At 32.1% G+C, this 26,029-nt stretch overlaps 1 protein-coding gene across 1 annotated transcript in view; it reads left to right on the top strand.

Annotated features, from left to right (window-relative positions):
* The first annotated feature begins 4,241 nt into the window (after positions 1-4,241).
* The window catches only part of LOC130635811 (dynein axonemal heavy chain 2-like), a 35,914-nt gene continuing 14,126 nt past the window's right edge, over positions 4,242-26,029 (top strand). The window contains exons 1-41 of the mRNA XM_057445294.1: positions 4,242-5,338; positions 7,084-7,441; positions 7,519-7,683; positions 8,097-8,335; positions 8,516-8,707; positions 8,959-9,096; positions 9,317-9,427; positions 9,502-9,678; positions 10,878-11,259; positions 11,355-11,529; positions 11,892-12,435; positions 12,803-13,102; positions 13,180-13,391; positions 13,805-14,162; positions 14,298-14,657; positions 14,884-15,408; positions 15,492-15,632; positions 15,853-16,152; positions 16,408-16,689; positions 16,930-17,333; positions 17,517-17,706; positions 18,192-18,372; positions 18,557-18,684; positions 18,799-18,951; positions 19,286-19,411; positions 19,593-19,693; positions 20,049-20,166; positions 20,301-20,418; positions 20,501-20,637; positions 20,882-21,022; positions 21,269-21,427; positions 21,666-21,818; positions 22,229-22,320; positions 22,784-22,982; positions 23,349-23,406; positions 23,602-23,768; positions 24,138-24,242; positions 24,353-24,448; positions 24,761-24,853; positions 25,421-25,506; positions 25,647-25,777. Of these exons, the coding sequence (XP_057301277.1) occupies positions 5,021-5,338; positions 7,084-7,441; positions 7,519-7,683; positions 8,097-8,335; positions 8,516-8,707; positions 8,959-9,096; positions 9,317-9,427; positions 9,502-9,678; positions 10,878-11,259; positions 11,355-11,529; positions 11,892-12,435; positions 12,803-13,102; positions 13,180-13,391; positions 13,805-14,162; positions 14,298-14,657; positions 14,884-15,408; positions 15,492-15,632; positions 15,853-16,152; positions 16,408-16,689; positions 16,930-17,333; positions 17,517-17,706; positions 18,192-18,372; positions 18,557-18,684; positions 18,799-18,951; positions 19,286-19,411; positions 19,593-19,693; positions 20,049-20,166; positions 20,301-20,418; positions 20,501-20,637; positions 20,882-21,022; positions 21,269-21,427; positions 21,666-21,818; positions 22,229-22,320; positions 22,784-22,982; positions 23,349-23,406; positions 23,602-23,768; positions 24,138-24,242; positions 24,353-24,448; positions 24,761-24,853; positions 25,421-25,506; positions 25,647-25,777 (8,413 nt within the window). The 5' untranslated portion in view covers positions 4,242-5,020. The remainder of the gene's footprint in view (positions 5,339-7,083; positions 7,442-7,518; positions 7,684-8,096; positions 8,336-8,515; positions 8,708-8,958; positions 9,097-9,316; positions 9,428-9,501; positions 9,679-10,877; positions 11,260-11,354; positions 11,530-11,891; positions 12,436-12,802; positions 13,103-13,179; positions 13,392-13,804; positions 14,163-14,297; positions 14,658-14,883; positions 15,409-15,491; positions 15,633-15,852; positions 16,153-16,407; positions 16,690-16,929; positions 17,334-17,516; positions 17,707-18,191; positions 18,373-18,556; positions 18,685-18,798; positions 18,952-19,285; positions 19,412-19,592; positions 19,694-20,048; positions 20,167-20,300; positions 20,419-20,500; positions 20,638-20,881; positions 21,023-21,268; positions 21,428-21,665; positions 21,819-22,228; positions 22,321-22,783; positions 22,983-23,348; positions 23,407-23,601; positions 23,769-24,137; positions 24,243-24,352; positions 24,449-24,760; positions 24,854-25,420; positions 25,507-25,646; positions 25,778-26,029) is intronic.

The following is a 26,029-nucleotide window of genomic DNA, read 5'->3' as shown; positions in this document are numbered from 1 at the left end:
CTTTTTTGCAGACCTAGACAGTGACAATTTTGGGTTTTGAGGTCCCTAGATTGCAGGGAAATGGCGGCACTCAAAACAGCAAATTTTTGGACAATTATTACTTGCATTTTATTACATAATTTTATATATTTTTTGTTTCTAGTCTTTGTTGCTGATAAATACCTGTTAAACCTGTTAAAAATTAAACATTACACCAAGGTGTCTACGTTAGATTTCTATTGTAAAACAACAAAGACGGTATTAGTTTATCAATTAAATCAAAAACGACTGCAAAAAAATAAATCAACACTTGTTGTTTTAATTCGTTGTCATAAAGCTGGCTATATAATAGATTTAAATCGTTTGTGAATCAAAATGGTATATAAAAACATTTCTATCGCAAATTTTCGTTTATAAACTTTTAAAATAATAAAATCATGAAATAATTGTGGGACGTATGATCCTTTGTGGAGATAATAATATTAGCGGGGTGCCCACCATAGAATGTTTGAATGTTTGTTATACTTAAAGACCACGATTTTATCATGGTTCGCGTGCACCATGCTCGTCACACGAACGCGATGTTAACAAACCTTTTCACAGTACTGTAGCATTGGGTCTATAACACAGGCTGAAGCTATCGTTCACTTGATCAACTTTGAAATGGCTGAGTGAGTAAAGATGGTGGTAGGCTTGGAATTCAAAGCATTCAAATGTTACGAATGTGATCGCATGTACGTCAAATCCAAGCAGTTTAATCTGTTTGAAGGATTGCAAATTTGCTGAAGAAAAACACTACTTAGAGCTTATATTTACTTAACTAGTTTTTTTTTCTTTGCATTTATTCTTTTGGGATAAGAATTTGGGATCTCATACTGGTAAACCGGTAGCAAAACCTCAGTTTTTTCAGGAATATTTGAGTAGGTGTGCGATGATTCGCAGGTGTAAATCAAGTAATGTGTGCGATGTAAAGCGCATGTGCAAAGAATGTTACGCATACGACACAGGCTCCGAGGTTATTTTTTGTTGCGCATTCATTTTGTGGTAGAAAAGTGGGGGGGCGTTTTAAATCGTGAACCCCAAACACGATGATCGGGCGTCTACTAGTATAGTGACCCTCTCAATCTTAACTTCCTTTTATACATGTCCGAAATAGTATGCATGACTATACTGTCATTTTTATATTTATTGTTCACTTTTCAGGTCATCACAAGCAAATAGGCAAAAATAAGCTTTGTTTTCAGGTTAAAAAAAATCTTTATCCACGTGGCTTAAAACTTCAAAAAAATTTACACCGCACGTGGGTTTTGTTTTTACAGGCATAAAGAAAAAATCCATTAAATTCGGACCTGAAGAAACTATCTACAATTAAATCCATGATAAAATGACTATTCAGCCTGTAAGTGCAGTTTTGCAGACTTGCTTCATCCGTGCTTCGTCTGCGTTTACCTCCGCATTAGTTAAGAACCGCATGGCTGGATTTCTGGTGTAAGACCTGGTTACCAACAACAAAGGGGCCAGGCAAAAGAGATTTATGTCTACGTAGTTCTTTTAACTAAGTCAGGAGTCGGTGAATTAGCTAGGATGGTCAGGTTGGCTTGCTTGCTCGTGGATTAAAAGGACCAGGACTATTCAATAATTTCTGAGATCTAAAAGTGTCAAACCATGACAGAAATCTATCGGGCGTTTTGTGTGACAAGTCTCCAAAAATTCGTTCGAGGGCTGTCATCACACGCTACAAAATGGATTGATTTTGAAAACTTAATATTTATTTTTCATGCGTGCGATTAATCACACGCCTGAAACGATTTAAAAATAGATAACTAAATAAATTAATAACAAGAAAGCATGAGATGCCACTAATATTAATGTGATCTAAAATTTTTTTTAGATTTTTTATATGAATTCTTGGTATAAAAAGAAACAAAATATTTATTTAGTTATTATAAATCATCTGTAACAATGATGTACAGAAGTTTTTTCTCATGTGTTTATAATTTTTATATTCATTTTCATTTTAGTATTCATAGGGTGTATATAATAAAATGAGTGGCAGTAATATGAAGGACAAACGTTATTAATTGTATTTTTTAATTATTTTTTCTAAAATTTTTTGTGGCCACCTGCAAGAAGTGAATATAAAAAAAGAAAAGAAAGATGAAATATATCATTCAAACTTAATTTTAATATTTTTAACAGCATATATTAATCCAGTCAGAGGAACTAGGTTGTGAAATTAATATTATTAACACTTAAAAATGATACCCAGTCACACTTCTGTATTACTAAAAACAAATCCGTAATTTAATTTACATTAAATATTGTTTGTCTCACAATACAACGTTTAATTAATAACTGTACAATTCTTTTTTGTACCATGGGTTTGAAATCCCAGCCGTGAACTTTGGTGGAACTTGTTATTTGTAGGTTCCCCATGCCAAAACAATAGCCCCTGTGCAGTGTACGAGGGTAAAGGAATTCTGTTTTTACTTTTGCTTCTTGAAAATTAAATTTTTTAAGATTGCCTGTGTGCCGCACATGCAGAAAGTTATTCGATTAATTGCATGCCTACTAAAATCTTACAAGATGTCTTGAATAATTATGTAAAATGGAAAGAATGAATAAAACTTTTAACAAGTTTTAACAATGTAGCTACAGAAAAAAATGGAAAAATGAATTGAATAAAACTTCCAACAAGATTTAAAAATTAAACGAAACAGAATATAATTCTTATTCTTCTGATTAAGATAAACAATTGAATTTACACTTTACCATCTGCATTTTTTTGCTGTCGCAAATTCAATTGAGGGAAGATTTAAGATAGCAATTGCCGACTGCTAGCATTAATAATTCTGAGGGCTGGCTATTTGAAGGGGGTGGAATGTTCACAAAGAAAGCTCTGGGAGCAATGAACTTTACACTGCACCACTATTAATCATTATTTTGTTACCCTGGGCATGGTAACCTATTCTTTTTATCATTAAACTCTGCTTGTGGCTTTAATAATTAAAAGAACTCAAGGTATAAAATAATGCTGGACTTTTAGAGCTTAAAATGTTGGTTAACAAGATTTCTTACGAAAAATTAAAGGATATATAAGGGATATATACATTCTTTGGGGATGTGGAATTTACGGGATTTTCCCTGACTTATTTTTTAAAGTGAGAATGTCTGCCACACCATCACCACTCACCACAACACACAACACTTTGTCAAGAAACGGTACATCGCTATTTGCGGGCTACCATTTTGGGTGAGCTGTGGTGGCGGTCCGAGGGTTGCCGGGAGCAATTTTTTAGGGAATATTTTATAAAATTAAAAATATCGCGTAAAAGAAAAGTTGTAATTTTTAAATATTTTCATTATATTTACAATGAATTAGCAGCACACTTTTTATTTTAGTAGCATCCTTAAATGTAGACTCATATTGGTTTTTTTAAGTCGTTTTGATTTCAAAACCTTGCCAACCGTTTAATGTCATTGGAGCGGTCCGCAATTTGTACAGTTGCAATTTGTGTGTTCGAAACTTTTCCGGGGGTATATTTCAAGATTTATTCTTAGCAACAAATGTGTTATTTAATGATAATGACAATTATATTTAATTTCTAAGTTCCTCTATATAGGTTTATGTTTTAATTTAGCTGTATTGTAATTTTTTGTTGAAAATATTTTTCATGTCAAAAAAGACTTATTAAATTACGCCCAGATTTTTATGATCGCCATGGTTTTTAAAATTGGTATGTTTCTTTCATAAGTAAACAAATATTATTAGTCTATTGCAATAGGAGAATTGTTGGGTTCGTATAGAAAAAACGCTTCTTCTAAAAGGTCACAGCCGATCATGTTTACTTTACAAAAAACGTTGTGCGAAAAGGATTTTTGAGGTACCCTGGTAAACATCAATTGAGACTTCTTATTTTAATTTTGATCTTAACCATCTGATATGTTTGAAAAAAGATTCTTGAACCTTATCCAGCTAAATATCATAGTATAGCTGGCTAGCTGTAGTCATAGAGTTTTGAACTTGTACACAGTAGTGATTCACCCATTTAAAAAACCTGTGAGGTGCGTTTTTGTACCCAAACACATTAAGCAGAAAAATAGTGTGACAGACCACTTTTCTAAGCGCGTTATTATAATTTGTTTCTCCCACCAAAATTTCTTGAAAGACCTAAACCAAAGCAACTCAATTTTACAAGGAAATAAATCAGGAGAGCAAAAACATGAATATTTTAATAACAATTTGATGTTGAGTTGATGCTGTTTCATGCCATGCATGCACACACTTAAAAGTTATATATATGAGTTGCAAATGTTTGCAAAACTCAGTACACGCCTACAGGAAAAAAGGGACCACATTGCAAATTGGATTTAACTTAATTTTCATTTAAGGAACAGAAATCAAAAAAGAAGAATTGGTTTTTCCTGATTATTGTGTTTTCTATTTAAGAGTATATATAATTTAATTATTTTAATGTATGTTGTTTTTTTTAACTTGATTTAGCAATGCTAGTTGCTTTCTGTTTAGCTAGTTATCTATAGGTACAAGAACAGAAAATAAATACGTGTGAGAATCATACTAAAACAAAAAATGAGCAAAAACAGCACAAACCACGGGAAAAAAGTAGAAAGAGATAGATGTATAATTTACATGGCTAGGTTCACAACTGGAGGGGTACACCCTGTATATCCCCATTTTTGATTTTTAAAGCAAGATGTAGCGTATATCAAAAAATAATAACAATAATAAATTGTTTCACCACCTTTTTTCTAAAACCATCAGTAAGTGACCAAATGGAGCTAACAACGCTGTATTTTTTTAAAGCCATCAAAATTATTATTGAGCTTGAACAATGCCATATTTTCTTCTAAAACCATATTAAAACAATGAAAGAGCTTAAAAATCATCCAATTTTATTTAACAAGAAACTTGTAGGAAAAAAACAAAAAAATAATCCTCATTTTTGCAGATCACTATTAATATAACATGTTTTGTTAATTTTATAAATTTACCTTTTTTAGAATAGCATTAAAGACATAGATGTCTTCAAAAAAACCAAACTCACGTTTAACTGCACCAAATGCAAAGAGGACATCAAGTAGCAAATCTACAACAAGAGCAAGTCCTAGCACCAAATCAACAACAAAAAGAAGTCCCAATAGTAGATTAAAAGGAACTGCAAGCAGAAGATCAAGAAATAAAAAAGAGCCCGAACAAGTCACACAAGTGGAGACAGTAGAGAAAGAAGAGGAGGAAACTGTTTTGAATAAAGAAGAAATAACAGAAGAAAAACCTGACATACAAAATGAGGAAGTTCCACCAGTCAGTGAAATATCTGAGGAAGAAAAAAATGAGAATGCAAGTTTTTTTTAACTATTATTTTGATAAGATTAAAGGGTTTATTTTTGTTTTTATTTTTTTCACAATTTATGAGAAAATTACAGCTAAAATGACTGGATACACACACCCTGTTGAAGAAGTGATACTTCTCAAGATTCAACATGCACAGTGTACTTATCACTCATTTAAGTGTAACATGTTAATAACTAAGTAAATATCATCTTATCAAGGGCTATGTAGAAAATTTATGTCCATAGTTCTACCTGTCCAGGAAAAAGAGAATTAAAAAAGTTAAGCTTTGAAATAACTTGGAAGTTTCTCTAGAAATCGTTTTTTTTTTCTTCTCCAAATAAATTTTATTGGTTTTCTATATATGGAACCTAAAGGTTTTGCTAATTACGCAAGATTATGACATCATACAGCCCTCACAATTGCCGAGTGCCGAGGTAAATGACATGGTAAATTTTGCTCAACTCAGCAATAAATTCCGGTTCCGAATAAAAAAAAAGATTTTAACGTTGGTAATATCTAAGTAATAGCCAAAATAATTTTAATTCTAAGAGATAAGGAATACTGAAAGAGTTGCTAGTTTTTGTGTTCGTGGTTCAAATTTAAACATTTCTTGCTTGTCCCCAAGGCATGCAAACAACTGCATGACAAAGTTTTTTCTCCTGATAAGGCCTTTGTTTAACTTGTATTATGACTCAGTAGAAAAACTATTTGATGAGAGCTGCTGAAGCAATTTTAATGTGCGTTGACAATATATTGCTGAGGTGTTTTTTGCGAAATTTAAAAGACTGTCATAGATTAGATTCTATAAATCAATCACTTGCATAAATGATAAGCATAACCAAGAATAATATTCCTGTAAATGTGTTTAAAGTATCAAACAGAATGACTGGATGCCTACATTTACATCATATACAGCATGCTTTCGTAAACCATTATAAGTTCAGCTCACCATTTATAGTAAATAGACAATGTCATGTTATATTAGCATAATTAACTTCTGAAAAAATACCAAGTCACAATCTTCAGAATTGGCTAAGACGTTTTAAAAAAGTTTCCAAGTTTTTGCATGTGGAAGCTCAAAGATAATATGTGATGATATGAGCATAACAATGTGATTTGATGATGAGAGTTATATGATGTTATAGATGATATGATGATACCTATAGGTACAAGATGATACCAGGAGTTGTCTAGTAGAGCGCGGGAGTTGTCTAGTAGAGCCCGGGCTCTAATTGGGTCTGCGTAGCTCAAAATGAGCATTAAATACTCTAGGACTCTCCATCTACGCCATGGCCCCTCCTGGAAATAATAGACAGGGTATATCCCTCGATATTTGTGAGGCTAGCCATGTAAAATATGCACATCTCTCATGATAAGAGATGATAGATATTTGAAAATGTTGTTAACAAAACATGAGATGAAGCAATTAGAGTACAACTTATACATCGCCTTGTTTATTTTAAGATAACACAAAAAACATAGATGCATTGCAATATATATTTGCATGCAGAATATTATCATGTTAAATGAACTTTAAGAAATAAGTAGCCGACTCCAAGGTTTTAAGTTATCTTGTTTGGTGGTTAGTCAGTTCACATGGTTTGCATATTGGAAAGTGTTTTTTTATTTTCCTTGTATTATAGTGGCGTCTATCTTTTTGTTTTTCTTTGGACTCTAAAAATAGGATTTAAATGCCATATGCAATCAATGCTCAAAATATTATTTCAATTTATTATTTTGTTTACTTTTAGGAATGCGTTGTTCTTATTAAAGAACAAGTGCATATTACAGGACTTGAACCATCTATGTGGAATGAGGAACATGAAAAAGTGTTGAGGTTGTTTGTTCAAGATAATGACGATAACAATAGACTGTTGCTCTTTTTTCTGGATCAGCAAAAAAATCTTGTTGTTTCCAGAACGGTGCCACCCTATTTTGTGAGTCAGTTATTTTGCTTGACTCGCAAGAAAGAACAAAAGATATTAGCTGCTGATTTCAGTAAATGTGTCCAATTTCAACTAATTCGAGCCAATTATTGTGAAAATTTGCTTCGTGTGATGTCAGGAGTTTATGGACCAATGTTTTTTCACAATAAGTCATGGCCAGAAAGTATCCTTTCAAGCTATTTTTTTATGTTTAATTAGCAAATGTAAATACATAAAAAGTTTCCTTTAACTAAGCTATAGGTATAAAAAACGACTTTATTGCACATGTGCACAAGTTCATGGCCACACTTACTGATGCAAGGTATAAAATGCAAGGCAAAACTGTGTTGTATGTTCCTAATGAAGGTTTAGATCTGTCTGTGGAAAAAGCAGCAAAGAGGAAAGATTATGTGCAGAGATTAGAAAGTATGCGTATTAAAGTATTTTGAATGATTCCAATCTTCCAAACTATAATACCTACTGATATGTAAAAGCCAATCAGTATAGGTTTGGATAACTTTATTTTCCAGTTTTATAGAACTAAAGAAAAGCTTTTGGAAAAGTAAAAAATGTCTTTTGTTTCATTATGAAACTGTCGTAGAAATATTATTTTATATTAGTTAAAATATATTACAAAAGTTTGATTTAGGAGTAGCGTAAGTTGTGGTGTGTTTCGTAATTTTGTGCAGAAATCATTCACATGGCTGCAGGGTGAAAAACAGTATTTTTTTTAAAAAAAGATCTTTTAAAAACTCCTGATGTACTTATACTGAAGTGTTTAATTTCTACACATGTTTTATTTTACTGCTTTTTGATTATTAAAATAACTTTTCTTCCAGGTTCTATGATTCATTGGACCAGGCAAATTAAAGAAGTTCTCAACAGTCAAGATGCTTATGAGACTTCTGAGAATGCAGGACCATTAGAAGAGATAGAGTTTTGGAGAAGTCGTTGCGATGATCTTTCTGGTATAAGTGATCAATTAGATAAAGCAGGAGTAAAGCATATACACGCAATTTTAGAGCATGCAAAGTCTTCCTATGTGACACCATTTAGAAAGTTGTCTAAACTTATTCAGGTATTTAACAATAGCTGTTAAGAGGTTCATTCTGTTCAGAGGTTAACAATTTCTTTTTTTGCTCATATATGGTTTTTGCCTACCTTTTGCGCAGTCAAAATTTTATGTGTTTACTGAGACTGTTGTGATGTTGTGTCTCAATTCAATTTTTTTATGTATTTCTGAAATTTTACATTATAGGATGGTTTTAACCAAGCTCAAAGTAACTTGAAATTTCTCTCTATATTAAAAACTCCATGCGAAGAGCTTGTTGACAGTAATCCTTCGCGAATTTCTGAGTTGTTACCACAGCTGTTGAACTTAATTCGCATTATTTGGGTCAATTCTGAGTATTACCGGTCAAGGGAACGAATCACTGGGTTATTAAGAAAAGTAAGATTCCTTTGTCTGTTTTAAATCTGAGTTTTTTATTATATCAATCAATACAAAAAAACACTAACATCACATGAAAGAATAACTTGTTCTCTATTTTAAGTGGGTTGTTTCATCTGCAATTATAATATTTATATGTACGATAAGTTTAACCTTACAAATGAGCAACTAACTCTTACCGCCTCATACAGTAAATTAAAAGGTGAACACTGGCAAAAAGATTTTTCACTTTATGTTTTGCTATAATTTAGGTGAGCAATGAGGTGATTAGACAGTGCAGTACTAAAATTTCACTTACAAACATCTTTGATGGCAATGTTAAAGATAGTGTTACTGGTTTGACTAACAGCATTGCATGTTGTGTATCTTGGAAAGAAACCTACCACCAGGTACTGTTGTGTGCTTTATGCTGCATGTTCTTTTTCTTCCTGGAAGCAACTGTCTTTTGTGTAAAATAGGATGTTTAAATTTTTTTTAAATATTTAAATATGTATTTTAAATTCCGTAGACATCACCTTCATTATATTATAGACTATACAAATAGATATCTTTCAACACATGTATACACAACTTTCATTAAACAACTTATTTCTATTGTGTTGCATTAAGATAAGCAAAATGCACCTGAGGTTTGGAGAAAAAGAAAAATGGTTATTAGACAATACAAGCATATTTGCGCAAGTTGATGCATTTGTTCAACGTTGTAAGGACTTACTGGAGGTAAAAACTTTTTTTTATCATCTTGTCTATATCTTTAGTAGAATTATAGAAGTTGACTGAGATAACTTTTTAAGGTTTGCGAGGGCTTGGTTCATTTTACTCAAAGATCAGTCGGCTCAAAGAGGAACCAGCCAATCTTTCCTGGTTTAAAAGGTCCTGAAATTTCCAGAAGTTTAACAGAAGTTGAAGTAACCTTCATGAAGAACCTTCAAATTTTAAAAAATGTAAAACACACAATATTAGATGTAAAGGTATGTATGTGTGTACATTGTTTTAACTTTGTTACTGTTGGTGTTTTTGCTACTGCTAGTGCTGCTACTTGTTGTTGTTGTTGCTATTGTTGTTGTCATAGTTTAGCCCTCGAAACTAGCCCCAAAACATGTCGGCAAAAAATTGCCAACGACAGTTATTTGCAGCGGCAACCCCTCGGCAATAATTTCAACGCGAGAGAGTGAAGCAACAATAGACAATTTATTTAACATTAGTAGGCTGTTCAGTTACAAAGTTGGACAACACATTAAGCAAGTGGATCTGAACAGCCTCTGCATTTTTTTGCTGTCGCAAAATGAAATCGCGCCAGCAATTGTGATGACCGACACTAATTTCGAGGGCTGTAGTTGTTACCGTTATTGTTGTTATTTGTGTTAGAATGTTAAACTAGTTTGTTCGAAAAGTTACAGGTTCTTAGTTTTGTGCAGTTAACGGTAGAGAACCCCTTTTCCATTGAAAGTAGTTATTTTTTTCCTAAGTGAACAGAATCGTTTTTGGACCTACCTGGTACAGGTGAGGTCCTATAAAATGACCTGTGTCTGTACATTTCTCAGAATTGGATTATAATTTTATTTTGGCTTTTCGCACAAAGATAGAGAATTTTTTTCTGGCCCAATATTGCCGGATTTGTGGGCAAAGTAAGTCAAAACTGTTCAAAATATAGATTTTTCAAACTTTTCTGAGGATGATATTATTAGTTTTTTCTAATGTTATAAATCCAGGTAGGCTCATTGAAAATAGAATCTGCTTTTTGTCTTCTTTAAAGTTAATTATCTAAGAAATAATTTTTTAATTTTTTTTGTTCAAAATGCCAGTTCTATTAGAAAAATCTATTAAATACAAGCATAGATTTTAAACCAGACAATTCATTAAAAGGTTAAAGCTTAGCCTTGTTTTATGTACTAATCACAGAAAGAAACTATGGATGTTATAATTCTTTTTTTTAATTTTGTTAAAGTAGTGTCTATTGTCCATTTTTGTTGAATTTTGTTGGTGATTTACAATAAGATGATATCTTTAATGCCCCTGTTAAATAACAATCTTTTTATTTATTTCTTCGAACACATTTTGGAAGGAAATATTTTGTAAAACTGTATGAAGTTATATTTCAGGATTCTTTTCTGTGTGATGCTTTTTTGAAGACACATTTTCTAACTCAATGCTTCTCTATGAATTGTAGGCTACAAGTTGGCATGATGACTACAACCGATTTAGGTCTGGTGTAAAAGATCTTGAAGTCATGGTTCAGAATATACTAAATTCTGCATTTGAAACGATCAAGACTGTGCAAGAGGGTGTTGAAGTTTTGGACAATTTTATTCATTTATCCTCAAGAGAATCCATTAGAAGAACAATTGATAAAAAGACAGTTGAAATTTATCATATTTTCTTGGATGAACTAAACGCAGTAAAGAAAGAGTTTAATTCTCAAAATCCTTGCCTACCTCTCTTGCAACCTAAATACGCAGGGTTAGCTGTGTGGGCTCGCTCATTAAAGAAACGAATTAGTCGACCATTTAATGTTTTAAATAAAGCAACCTTTTTACCTCAAGTTGGGTTAGGTAAGTTTAAACTTTTAAGCATGCTTCGTTTTTATTAAATTGTAAAAAACATTAAAACGAAGTCAAATGCTTCCTTTCTCTTGCTAAATTTTTAGGAGAGGAGATCAAACAGCAATATTTGCAGCTAGCTCAAGCACTTGATGATTATGTTCGAAAGATTTTCAATGAATGGACCACTACTGTCGATAAAAATACAAATAAATTGCTTGATACTGCACTTATGTGTCGTAGTGACCAACACTCTGGAATGTTGGATCTGCATTTTGACAAGTACGTTGTTTAAAAGTGTATTAACTATTCTATATATTGACACATGTTTAATCCAAATTATCTGATTTCAAGTTCAATATGTTTTTTGGAGTGCCTCAGAACTCCCCTCCTCTGTACCTTTATTTCCAGAGTTATTTTTACAATGGAAATATCTATAATATTTTGTTTATCTAAGATCTGAAATTTTATTTCCCTGTCCAAATTTCTTTTACAACAAAAATACATTTCAAATTGGGCTTCCTACACTGATCTGTGCAACTACCAATGTTGAAAAAAAAGACTGAATAATAGTAGTGTGGGGTCACTTCATATTAAGTAGTTCAAAATTTACAAGGATCTGACGTACATCATCCAATATTTAGGTCACTACTAAAATTATTTCAAGAAATTAGCTACTGGGAAGGCTTAATGTTTGAGATTCCTCATTATGCTGCTGATGTTTACTCAAAACGTGAAGAACTACGTGTGCTTCGTGAAAACGTGTTGCTTGTTGTTCGAGATTACAACAGGATTATAGCTGTTTTGTCACCAGAAGAACGTGCACTGTTCAAAGAAAGAATTCGTTTCCTTGATAGAAAAATTCATCCAGGATTAACAAAGTTAAGTTGGGCTTCTAAAGGAGTATCAGAATATTATGTCAATGACTGTCGTGTAAATAGTGGCAAAGTTCAACAAATCGTCGATGAATACAAGCATGCTAATATCAGCATAATGAATAGTTGTCGTTCTATAAGCGAGGAAATGTTGGTGAAAATTGACAGTAAAAAGGTTTTTGATGACTTGGAATTTGATGAAGATCATAGAAGTCATGCAGCTTTTATTCAAGCTCGATTGGAGAAAAATCATTCAGATATTGTAGATACAATGAGGAAAATTTATGAAGTTTTTAAAAATGACAGTACTGAGGTAAAGTTATTAAAAAATGGCATACTATATGGTATTGGTACTTGTCCATCTTTTTATTTGCATGCATAATCACCTAGGTGAGAAATGATTGAGGAAAATAAGGCCATTCTAAAACATTTTTTGTTTTACATTTTCTGACGGATATTTGCAATTTCTTATTTACTGTAAAAAAATTTACGTCAGGTTTTTTTAGTATTTTTTTATTTTTCCAGTATTTCCACAAATTCCAACCCATAAATAGTTAACTAAAAAAATTAAAAAACACAGTAAAATGATATTTTTGAGATTAAGAAACACCTGCCAAACCACTGAGCCTTAATTTTTAATGGCCTTAAAATTAGATTTTACTCATTTTTTGTGTGTCTAGATACAAAATAACTGGGTCCAGTATACTGAGAAAATTGACAAGATGGTGGAAGAAGCCTTTCGATTAAATGTAAAATGGTCACTTCAAGAGCTGTCACGTGCTATAAATGGCGACGGTAAAAACACACCTAACCCATTGTTTCGTGTTAAAGTTGTTTTGGAGGCCAATCAGGTTGAGTTTTCACCCTCCGTAAAGAAGTTAGCAAGTATTATAAATACAGCTGCAAAGGATTTGACAGATCATCTAGCTGTGTTTCAAAGGTTGCCAGATATTTTGACAAATTATAGATCGAGAAAGCAGGTAAGTGCCACAGTTTTTTTTTTTGAATTTTTCATGGTCTGATTTTGATATAAAAAGCCATTTTTCACTATTTTAAGCCTATTTACATGGTGATTGAAAATGATGAAGAAACCAAAAAAATTCAGCTGAGTATTAGTACAGGTGTTTCACAGAATGCAAGCCAACTGATAAAATACTTAACTACTTGGGATAGCTATCGTGAAATTTGGGAACTTGATAAAGAAGCTTTTATACGAAGATATCAAAGATTAAATCCTCCTGTAGCTTCATTTGATGCAGACATTGCTCGGTATGTATCAATATTTATGGCTCTCACCTTTTTTTTATGGACTCTGCCAATGTCATTTATGCATGAGGCGCAGACAGAACATACTAGAATACATGATATGTTAAACCCTACTAAAACTGCATGTCAACAGATTTAAATGTTGAAGTAAAATATTTGATATAAAATCATCCAAAATACAAGAGAGTTCTGCACATGTATAGGAGATCCAAGATTTAAGAAGATAAAATGAGAAAGAGGAAATAAGAAATAGGAAAACAACTAAAAAGCAATGAACCGCATGATGGTTGTTTACATACAGTTGCAGGCATCTTATGAAATTCCAGACACAGTTCTTTTAAAAATTGTAATGCTGAACTTTTGCTGTTAGAAGTATTTTTTGTTACTGAATTCTGCTAAACTGTTTTTAATTATAGATACACAGAAGTTGCCAACAATGTTCAAAAAGAAGAAACCATTGTAAACATCCAGTTTGTTTTGCTTGATTCATCACCACTTAAATTTTCAATTTTAAGTCATTGTAATGAATGGCAGACTGGCTTTACAAAAGTTTTAAAAGAAATGGCTACATCCAAACTTTCTGAATTACATACATTTATGGAGAGGAACTCTAAGTTGTTACGAACTCCTCCAGAGAATCTAGAACATCTTAGTAGCAGTATTAGTCTGTTGGAAAATTTACAAGGCGATCTAACAACCACTGAGGCCAAAATACCACCTCTTCATGAACAGTTTGTTATACTTGAAAAATATGAAGTTGAAATATCCGAAGAGGTAGGCTTTAAATCATTTGTCATAACTTAAAAACTTAAAGCATTTTTTCAGGTTCTCTTGTATTTTTGTTTTAAGACTTATTGTATTTGCTTGTTATTTGTTTTTCTGGTTTTATTTGTTTGTCTCTTATCATAGGTTCAGGAACAGCTGCAAACGTTAGGGCCATCTTGGATTGCATTTCAACAGTGTTTGATTGATGCAGATTCCATGCTAAAGAAAAGTAAAGAGAAGTTTAGATCTGGTCTTCTTGCATCTGCTGAAGATTTTAAAAAGTCTGTAAATAACTTAGAAGATGAGTTTGCTTTGCGTGGACCTGTCAATGCTAAAACATTTGTTAATGAAGCATTAGCAGCAACAAAAGCATTCTCTCAGGAAGTAGAAACACTAAAAGCACAAGAAGCAACAATTAGGAAAGGTCTAAATATTTTCAAGATTGAACAACAACAATCCAAAGCTTTGCAAAGTGTTGAGAAAGAAATCAATTTATTAGAACAGGTATTTACAGAACATTTATGACGTGTTTTCACCACATCCTTATTATCTATTCTTATTCTGAAATGGTAGTTTAATTCTTCTTTTTTCTTTTTAATTTACTGCCATGTCCAAGAACGTCCTTTATTCAAATGCTGCTTTCTGTCTGATTTTAATTTGTAAGACCTATTATTTGGTGCCATCGCTGTCATTTTGTTGGTATTGTATCGACATCTTTTATTGTGTTTAGATTTGGATGCTGACATTGGAATGGGAGGGGCTTTGGATGGAATGGAAATGTGGAAAATTTTCTTCGTTAGTCACAACAGAAATGGAAAACACATCTCAGATATTATTAAAACGCTGTCACAAGATAAATAGAGAAGTAAAAGGCAAAAATTGGGAAATAAGTGAGACAATAAAGTCACGTATTGACCAGTTTAAACGAACCATGCCACTAATTCAAGATTTGAAGAATAGTGCAATGCGAGAACGTCACTGGACACAAATAAAATCTGAAATTCAAAAGTCATTTGATCATGCAAGTGACAGCTTTACATTAGAGCAAATCATTAACTTAGGTCTTGATCAGTATGCTGAACAAATTAGTGCGATATCAGGTGCTGCTAGCAAGGAATTATCTATTGAGCAAGTGTTGAAAGATATTGTAACTGTATGGGATTCTTTAGCACTGGATATAACTCCATACAAAGATAGGGGTCATTTTAGATTACGAAGCACAGATGAAGTCTTTCAAACGCTTGAAGATAATCAAGTAACAATTGTTTAACATTTAGGGTATTAAATTTATGTTCTATTCCTTCATAACTTGCTTAAATGTTTTTGTGTTGATTTTAGGTTACTCTGTCCACTATGAAAGGATCTCGGTATGTGAAGCCATTTGAGAAGGATGTTGACAAATGGGAACGAACATTGTCGCTAATTATTGAAGTAGTAGAAATGATTTTAACTGTTCAAAGACAGTGGATGTATTTGGAGGTACCCTTTGCTGTTTATCCATAGTTTACCAATGTTTTGTTTATTTATTTAGTTGTCTCTAAGCAATGTACTGGAAAACATGTGTTTGTATTCAGTAGTGCTCCTATATAATTCTTCTTTTATCATTTGACATCTACTGTTAAGTTAATAAAATAATTTAAAGATGTATGTTAAGGTGAGAGAAGCTATATAGAGTTTTAGTTTCTTTTGCCTTGTTTAGAACATTTTTCTTGGTGAAGATATCCGAAAGCAGCTACCACGTGAATCAGCAGAATTCGATGATGTAAACAACAACTGGAAGATTATTATGAAGCGGTTAAACAAGGACAGTAATGCATTACGGGGTAGCCAGTATCCAGGAATGTTGGAAACTCTAAATAAAATGAATGTAAACCTGGAAGAGATTCAAAAATCACTGGACATGTACTTAGAAACAAAAAGGCAGATCTTTCCAAGATTTTACTTTCTATCCAATGATGATTTACTGGAAATTTTAGGACAATCAAAAAATCCTGAAGCAGTAAGTACAAAAGTTATACTTTTTACAACAAAATCAGGTATCAGGTTATATGTTGGTAACCAAAGGTAGCAAAAGTAGTCAGAACATGAGGAAATGCAACAATTACAGTGAATATGGAAAAGTACTGATACTGCTCCTTAAAAAAAAAAGGAAATAAATATGTGATTCTCAAACGTATTTTTGCTATCTTAATATCCTTTACCAGGTTTCGTGTTGCACATATAGATTTTATAAGCATGAAGTTTTTTTTTTCAGGTTCAACCTCACCTGAAGAAATGTTTTGATAACATAAAGTCTTTAAAACTATCCAAGATGAACTTGACACAGAAAGTAGAAGCAATTGGGATGTATGCAACTGATGGCGAATATGTTGAGTTTGCTCACTCTGTACTGTTGGATGGACCTGTGGAAGCATGGCTATGTGATGTCGAAAGAAGCATGAGGTGGACTTTAAAAGAATTGTTAAAACTTACCCGAGCTGCGTTAAAAAAAGTTGGAACGAAACGTGAAAAGTGGGTGAAAGATTGGGCAGGACAAGTAAGATTTTTGTAGAAAAATAGTGAAAGTGTTTTCTATATCTTCTTTATCAACTATCAAAGGTGATAACACTGATTTAATGATTTCAACTGATCTTCGCCCACATGAAATTTTATAATTTTCTATGATTCCTAAATAAAATAATTTGATGGCAGGACACTATTTTATACCTGGGCACTAAATCTGAAAAATATGGTATTTTCTATTGCGGCTTAATACTGCTAATATTCTCACTTTTAGCTACTTATTACTGCTAGCCAAATCCAATGGACATCTGACTGCACAAAAGCCTTGTCAATAACAAAAGACAAACAGGACAAGAAACCACTTAAAACATTACGAAAGAAACAAATATCTATGTTAAGTAAATTTTCTGAAACCATCCGTGGTAACCTAACAAAAATTCAAAGATTAAAGCTTGTTGCTCTGGTAACTATAGAAGTACATGCACGTGACGTGATTGAAAAAATGGTGAAATCTGGGTGCTCTGATGTAAATGCTTTTGATTGGTTGATGCAGCTGCGTTTATATTGGGATAAGGACGTTGATGATTGTGTTGTACGTCAAACAAATACACAATTTCAGTATGGTTATGAATATTTGGGGAATTCGGGTCGTTTAGTCATCACACCTCTCACTGACAGGTAACCTTTGTTTTTATATTTTCATTAATACACTTTATGCATGCTTTAAATCGTAGACCATAATATGCAAGCATCTCAGTGAATTTTTGCCATTCAATATTTGCCTAATTTTAAAGTGAGATTTGAAGGCAGTTTGCAAAAAAGTAAGCGTAAAATGTAAATTCGCAACAATTTCCTCTTTAGGTGTTACATGACACTGACTACTGCACTCCATCTCCATCGTGGTGGCAGTCCTAAGGGGCCAGCTGGTACAGGAAAAACTGAGACAGTTAAAGATCTGGGCAAAGCTCTTGGTGCTTATGTTATTGTTGTAAATTGTTCAGAAGGTTTAGATTTCAAATCCATGGGAAGAATGTACAGTGGTTTAGCACAGGTATGCTCTTTATGCATTAACAATACTGTATGGAATATCGTCATGGTCAATCTTTATATATTCAGACATAATCAAGACTATTAATATGAAATTCAGGAGCCGCTTTTTTGAAAATGATAAATCAAAGTACAGATAATTTAAAAACAATGAATTGTATAATATGTAATATTCAAAACAGTTTAATATATTACATTCTAAAACGAAGAAAATCTTTTTCTTATTATTTAAAGCACATAATGCACTATATCAACTTGAACTTTTTGAGGGTCTCTAGGATTATGTAATTGTAATTACAGGACCATGGAACAATTTTAAATGTTTCCAAGCAAGATAATTGCAAATTTTTTTTTAACAAGGAGGACTCGTGGTTTTGAAAAAAAAGATGAAATTACTATTGATCCTTATTTCAGACCCTGATGTAACAAATTTAAAGTTGTAAAAAAGGCTACAGCTATTTGTTTTGAGAAAGAAATTCTTTAATCTAGACTGGTGCATGGGGTTGTTTTGATGAATTCAATCGAATCAACATAGAGGTATTATCAGTTGTTGCTCAGCAGATTTTATCCATATTAACAGCATTATCAGTGGGAAGTGAAAGATTTGTGTTTGAAGGACGGGAAATCAATTTGGTATGGTCTTGTGGAATTTTTATTACCATGAATCCAGGTAAGCAGCATTTATTTTTTCATAAAAATAAAACCTCCTGATATCTAATGTATTACTATTTTGTTCCTAACTTTTAAAGGTAACTTTTTGTCTGCATTTTATTGACATTATAATCAGTTTACCATACATGATTTATTGACACATTTACGCATTATTACCTTTTGATATTCTTTCTTCTATTTAGGCTATGCTGGTCGAACTGAACTTCCTGATAACTTGAAAAGTATGTTCCGACCAATATCAATGGTCGTTCCAGATTCTGCTATGATAGCTGAAATCATCTTATTTGCAGAAGGATTTAACAACACGAAAGTAATATAATATTTAACATTCATTTAATTTCGTTAGCACTTTTTTTTTATCTCTTTCACTTTTTTAAATCTGCAGTGTTATTGGGTATACTTATGTTCAGTTTTGCTTCTTTAGATTCTAGCAAAAAAGGTGCATACGTTGTACTCATTAGCAGTTCAACAACTTTCAAAACAAGACCACTATGACTTTGGGTTGCGAGGTTTAACTTCATTGTTACGATACGCTGGTAAAAAGAAAAGGTCAAATCCCACCTTTTCTGATGAGGAGGTAAAATATATATTGTTGTTATTTATTGTTCTCATTTGAATATCATAGCGTTAAATTGTAAATTACCAAATATTTACGCCCCTTTTCTTATTTCATATTTTTGTTTAACAGCATTTTACTCCAAATTCAAACTGTTTTATTTCCTATTAAAAAACATTTCATCGTGTCATAACAACTTTAGGATTTCCATAGAGCAGATTTTTTTAATTATTTTGTTTGAAATCCGTAAATCATTTATATCATTTATAAAGTTACCTCAAGCCTTTTAATGTTTTGCCTATCTACCCTGCATATCTATTCTTTTACTTCCTAGTATTTACACTTTCCATTATAGGTGCTATTGTTGTCTATGAAGGATATGAACGTTGCAAAATTGACATCTCAAGATTTGCTACTTTTTAATGGTATTATGTCTGACCTTTTTCCTGGAGTCGATACACCTATTAACGATTATGGAAAGGTAAATAAATACTTGTTTTATAAAAGTTTGGCATGCTGGTAAATTTTTTACTTAAGGATCTGATAAACTTATTACTTAAAGTTTTTAAGTGATCTATAACAAAGGGAATACAGTAATACAAATAGCATATTTTTAGCTCTTAAATATCTTTTTTAAATTTTATAAATGTTTCTGATGTTAGTTAACAAAGGTGATTGAAAACGAGTTAAAAGAAAATGGTTATCAGTGTCATCCAGTTACTATTCAAAAAATTATCCAGTTGTACGAAACAAAAAATTCCAGGTATGAATATGTTTAATTTGTGTTTTGATCGTTAGTGTATGTATTTACATCTAAGTTTTTAAGTTAATTAGCTTCCTTATTGTTGATAAAAAATAGATACATTATGAATTATTGTGTTTGATTATAACTTTATCACAAAGTTATGAGCAGAAACACTAGTTTTATCAGAATATTTGTAATCATCCAACTGATTACGTAAAGAACATACAAATTAATACCTCTCTAGTCTTTTAACAATCAGAAGTGGAAGAACTAACCATTAGGATAGAATGTTTAAATTTCCATTAGGTAGCATTGTTGATCATTGCTGTTTTCCTTTTAAATTTTATTTTGATTGTACTTAAATTTCTTTTAGACATTCTACCATGATTGTTGGTAAGACTGGGGCAGGCAAAAGTGTTGCGTGGAAGACATTACAAGCAACATTATCAACAATGAAGAAAAATGAAGAACCAGGTTTTAATACAGTCAAAGTAAGGTTTCGTAACACATTTTTTTCACTTGTGGAGTTGGTGTAGACAATTAAGTTCCTAACTTAAAATTTTTGATTACGAATGAACTCCATTCACCTGATGAGGTTATATAGTAACTTGTTTAAATATTTTAGGAGTTTCCAATTAATCCGAAGTCTATCTCTTTGGGAGAATTGTATGGAGAGTTTGATTTGTCAACCAATGAATGGTCAGATGGAGTTTTGTCATCAGTAATGAGGCTCACTTGTTCTGGTAAGTCATTTTGTCTTTTTGCATTGCATTACATATCAATTCCAAAAATTATTGGAAAAAATTTTACGTCTTTTTCATTCAGATGAAAAACCTGAAGAGAAATGGATTGTATTTGATGGACCTGTTGACACATTGTGGATTGAATCAATGAACTCTGTTATGGATGATAATAAAATTTTGACTTTGATTAATGGAGAACGTATCTCCATGCCTGAACAGGTGACGATTGCATGTTGAATTTTAATTGTCCAACAACTTAGCAAACTGCTATATGTATTGGAATCTCCTATTTAGTGTCAATGATAACATGTTGTTTTTATTTTTATGTCATTGCATGTCAATATTGTACATTTTTCATTTTAAAAATCGTTGTCACAAGACTTTTATTATCAGCATATGGGAATTCCCTAATACTGTGGTGAAATTTCATGGCTGTTATGATACAGTAAACCTTTTTTTGAAGGTGTCCTTGCTATTCGAATGTGAAAATCTTTCTGTGGCGTCACCAGCAACAGTCAGTCGATGTGGTATGGTGTACACTGATTATGATGATATTGGTTGGAGACCTTTTGTGAATTCCTGGTTGGAAAAGAGAAAAGACAAGGTAACTTGGTTCTGTGTATTAAGGTAACTTGTGTATTTACACACGAAGTGGTGCAAAACAACAAAAATTGTTAACCTTGTACAACACTTCTCAATTCGTGCACCAGAAGATTTATGTTGTTTTCAGTGCTAAGATGCTAAATATTCTGTTTCTGATCATTTGAATCTCACTTTTAATGTAGCGTTTTCCAATAAGTTTGACTTGAGTACTTTCATAATCTATCTTTTCTTTTTTAAATTTCTTCAGGCCTCAGAAGAACATTTGTTGCGAATGTTTGATAAGTATGTACAAAAGGTTTTGGACTTCAAAAGAATGAATTGCACCGAACTCGTCACTACATCAGAATTAAATTGCATCGAATCATTATGTGTTCTTTTGAATGCATTGCTAACAAACGAGAATGGAGTATGTATAGTTGTTAATTCTGTCTTTCGTGATTTGAGTGTTAGTTCTTTGTAGGTTAATGCATTTATCATCATCTACGTTTTAACTTTGTTCCTTAAAACTTTGTTCCTTCTTTTACCACAATTTCAGTATAATCTAGACCAGAAAAAAATATAGTACTATGTTATAATTTGATATAATTTGTGTGTTTAAATGAATGAATGAATGTATAAAATATAATAATAATTTTTTTCCATAGGTGATCAGTTCAGATGAGGATAATTTTGCAAAAATGATTGAGTACTGGTTTTTGTTTTGTCTTATTTGGTCAGTGTGTGCCTCTGTTGATGAAGAAAGTAGAAAAAAACTTGACAATTGTCTTCGAGAGTTAGAAGGTCAATTTCCAGCTAAGGTAAATATTTATTTAAAATAATTAATAAATATTCTACAAAATATTGGGAAAAATGCTGGCAATATATAATGTAAAATGGCCCTTATTTAAGTATTTCTAAGGGTAGTTCCCAATATTGTACACAATTGTATATACTTGCACCATATTGTACAGATGTAACCACGACGTAAAATATATTGTGGCTTTTAAGCTCAAGTTTTTTTTAGTCTAACAACAACTTCGAATATCTTTTTTACTGCGCATTCAAGCATTATCGAAACAAATGTGTGACCTTTTATATATTTTTTATGTGTAATTGTACAGAATTGTACATTAGTTCCTACCTAATTGTACAATATTACGTACAATATTTTGTAGCAATGGAACTATCCTTTAAGTACTTCACATTAAAAAAATCTTCTGTTAAATAGGACACGATATACGAGTATTATGTTGATGTAAAACAGAAGTCCTGGTCTTCATGGGAAGATAAATTGCGAAGTGGTTGGCGATATTCACCATCGTAAGTAGAAGCTTAAAAAAAATATTTCTTCATGTGCTGAGATTTAATTAACTATCACTTACTGGACCTTAGTAACTCTTTTTTGTCTGCTAAACAATCATCATCATCATTCTCGACATAACATCAGTTTTCATGCTAGCATGGGTTGGGCAAGGTAAATTAATGACCTTCCTCGAATCTGATCTGTGTTAGCTCTAAACAATAATTTCTTTGCATAAAGACTGCCCTTATTACATTATGCCAAGTCTTTTCTCAGTCTACCTTTGGGCTTCGTCTCTACACTTCATTCCCCATTTATATCCTCGTCCATTCTGTCACATCCACCTAAAATTCTGATATGATTCCTTTCAAAATCTTCCTGGTTGGTAATAATTCTGAAACTGTATATTGTTTGACATAACGGTTAATATTTACTAATTGGTTTTGATTTTCTTACTTATTTAAAGACCATGTGTTATTTTAGAATACCATTTTATAAGATCATGGTCCCAACAGTTGATTCTGTCAGATATAATTTCTTACTGGACGTGTTAATAAATGCGAAGCGTCCTGTACTGTTAACTGGTCCTGTTGGTACTGGCAAAACATCTGTTGCTCAGAAAGTTCTAGAAAATTTAGATCCAAAGATATGGGGTGTATTGACAATAAATATGTCAGCCCAGGTATTTTATTTTTGCATTATGAATTATTTCTTAAATTATGCTTAGCTCATGATTTTATCCAGGAATAATCCGTTTAGTTCATGTTTGAACTGTGGCCAATGCGGATACGCACTTTGAGGAGGGGAATTTTTCAGCTTTTATTTGACAAAGGAAGCTTTGCAAACGCAACTGCTGAACCACAATTAAATTGGATTCGTTGAACTAGGATTTCTTTATTTCTATTCTTACACTAAGTACTATACATACCAATTACCATTCTTCTAGCCACACTCATTTACTGGCCATTACTGAATTAACTTTGGACATTTAACATCAGTACCTGCTCCTGTTTTAAATGGATATTTAAAGGACCTTTTTTGATTTTAGACCTCTTCAAACAATGTTCAGGAAATCATAGAAAGCAAAGTGGAGAAGAGAACAAAAGGTTGGTTATTTTTTAAAATCATGCTTTTGTGATTACGATAGCTAGACGTACAACGTCTTTTAAAGTATAATCATTTTTCATTAGGGGTTTATGATTTTAAACAACAAAAACAACAAAACGATTTGTGTAAACAGATCATGAATTCAATAAAATCAGATTTTTTAACTACTTTATGATTTCCTCATATTATTATAGGAGTGTATGTACCAGCTGGTGGAAAACAAATGATAACATTTATGGATGATTTAAACATGCCATCTAAAGATGAATTTGGTTCCCAGCCTCCTCTGGAATTGATAAGACAGTGGATTGATTATGGGTTTTGGTATGACAGGCAAAAACAAACTAGCAAATATGTGAAAGTAAGTATCAAGGTATTGTTTATCAACTCGGTTGCGGTTGCTTGATGTAAATAAGACTTGAATATATCCAAAACCTTAAGTTATTGATGCAAAACATATACCTGCTTCAAAATTAGCACCACACAACTATTCAAGGCCTGGAGTTAATTCGAGTATTTTATTTTTATATATTATGAGTAGTTATTACCACTTCTGGTCTCCTAGCTTTAAGTTGAAGAAGCGATATTTTAATTTCTCAATCTGTTAGATAAAATAATTATATCCCCCCCTCCCTGTATTAACTTGTCCCTAGCCTGCTACGGCCCTATTATCTCTTAAAGCTCTGCATGAAATAATGTGATGGGTACTTTATTTTCTTGTTATTCACAGGATATGTTGTTAGTTGCATCCATGGGACCACCAGGTGGAGGAAGAAATGTTATTTCCGAACGTTTGCAAAGTCGTTTTAATCTCGTCAATATGACATTTCCACAGGTTGATAGTATTTGAATCGTACCGTGGAATTTTTTGTTTTTTTTGTTGCATAATCTTCATATGACATGTAGCAGCGTCATTGTTATCTTTATCCTTTTTCTTTGTGTTAGGAAAGTCAAATTAAAAGAATCTTTGGAACAATGATCAGTCAGAAATTACAAGAATTCGAAGAAGAAGTAAAAGCGACTGGAGATATCATTACACAGGTTAGGGAACTTAAATCAAAATTGAAATATAAACGTTTTGACTAATTTAATCGTTAAATATTCTTTATATGCAGAACGAGTACAGAAATCTCCACAAAAACTAAGCACAAAAACTATACCCTTGACACAAGAAACTGAACTCTCATTAAAAACTCCAAAAGTGTAACATCCAAAGAACACCCATCCTATTGATAAATTTGAAATAACTACCAAGACACCACCTATTAACGGAGCATTGCATGTGGAATCTTCGCTGTACAGTTTAGGTTGATTCCTATTTTTGTACCATGATAATTTTTTTTTGCAATTTAGGCAACAATTGACATATACAACTCCATTGTACAAACAATGTTACCCACTCCAACAAAAATTCATTATCTTTTTAACCTTCGTGATATATCCAAGGTATGTTGTCAACATGTGGATGTGTGTATGCAACTTTATTTATAAGCATGAAGTTTATGGAACATATCTAGGCTGAGATTCCTTAAGATTGAAGCATAGGATAAGCATATGTTTAAACTGTGCAAAACCAAAATTAAGATTTTTTTATCGACCGAAAAACTATATACAAAACAAATGTAATACAAAATGAGTAGTGTAACAAAATTTGTCTTTTTAAATACAAAATTTTTCCTGTATCTTAAAAATGTTAAAAACAATAAAATGAAAGCTGTTGAAATGTATATGTAAAAAGTGAGCAGACGGGCTGACATAAAAAGTAAAGATTTCAAAGTAAAAAAAAGAATAAATGAAGATAAAGTAACATATAAAAAAATAAGATCAACTCGAATAATAACCATTTGTAAGCATAAAATTAGGTAGAAAGGAGAAGAGAAAATAAGCATATTAAGGTTGGACTCACACTTATATGCTTATAAAAAAATATGTACTTCTGAAACTGTTTTTTCTGCACACTAGTAGCTATACAATAATTTAAATGATTCTGGATAAAATATTGTCGTTTCATAGGTGTTCCAAGGTCTTCTTCGTAGCAACAAAGATTACCATGATACGAAAAACAGTATGGCGAGATTGTGGGTACATGAATGCTTTAGGTGGTATTTTCATTTATAATTATTATTTTATATGCCATGTTTCCTTTTTTTTGTTGGTTATATATAATGTTAATTTTGCGAGACAGTATAAGAAGTCATTGATGTTCTGTATTTTGACATGTTTAGACTTTCTACTTTAGAGTTTTTGCTGATCGATTGGTGAATGATGAGGACAGAGAATCGTTTGTGACATTGTTGAGTGACAAACTTGGAACAATGTTAGACTTTTCGTATCATAATCTGTGTCCCAATAAAGTGCCGCCGATATTTGGTACGTCCTGTTTTATAACTAGTAGTGCAAGTAAAAGAACATTATCCAAAATATTGGGATTATAACCTGATAGCCTTATGGTAGGAGTGTTTGCTTCCAGTAAGGAAAGTCTTAAGTTGAACCCTTTGGCCGAGTCATGCCAGAGACTAAAAATGTGAATCAATCATTTCAGCTTAGTGTTCATCAGGAGAGTAGGATTGATATCTTAATTGTGTATTTCAGCTATTGCTGTGCTTGTACCGATTTCGCAAC

Source organism: Hydractinia symbiolongicarpus, chromosome 3 (genome assembly GCF_029227915.1).
Source record: "Hydractinia symbiolongicarpus strain clone_291-10 chromosome 3, HSymV2.1, whole genome shotgun sequence".
NCBI lineage: Eukaryota > Metazoa > Cnidaria > Hydrozoa > Anthoathecata > Hydractiniidae > Hydractinia > Hydractinia symbiolongicarpus.
Note: the sequence above shows the minus strand (reverse complement) of the source record. Positions and strands in the feature narration are given on the sequence as shown.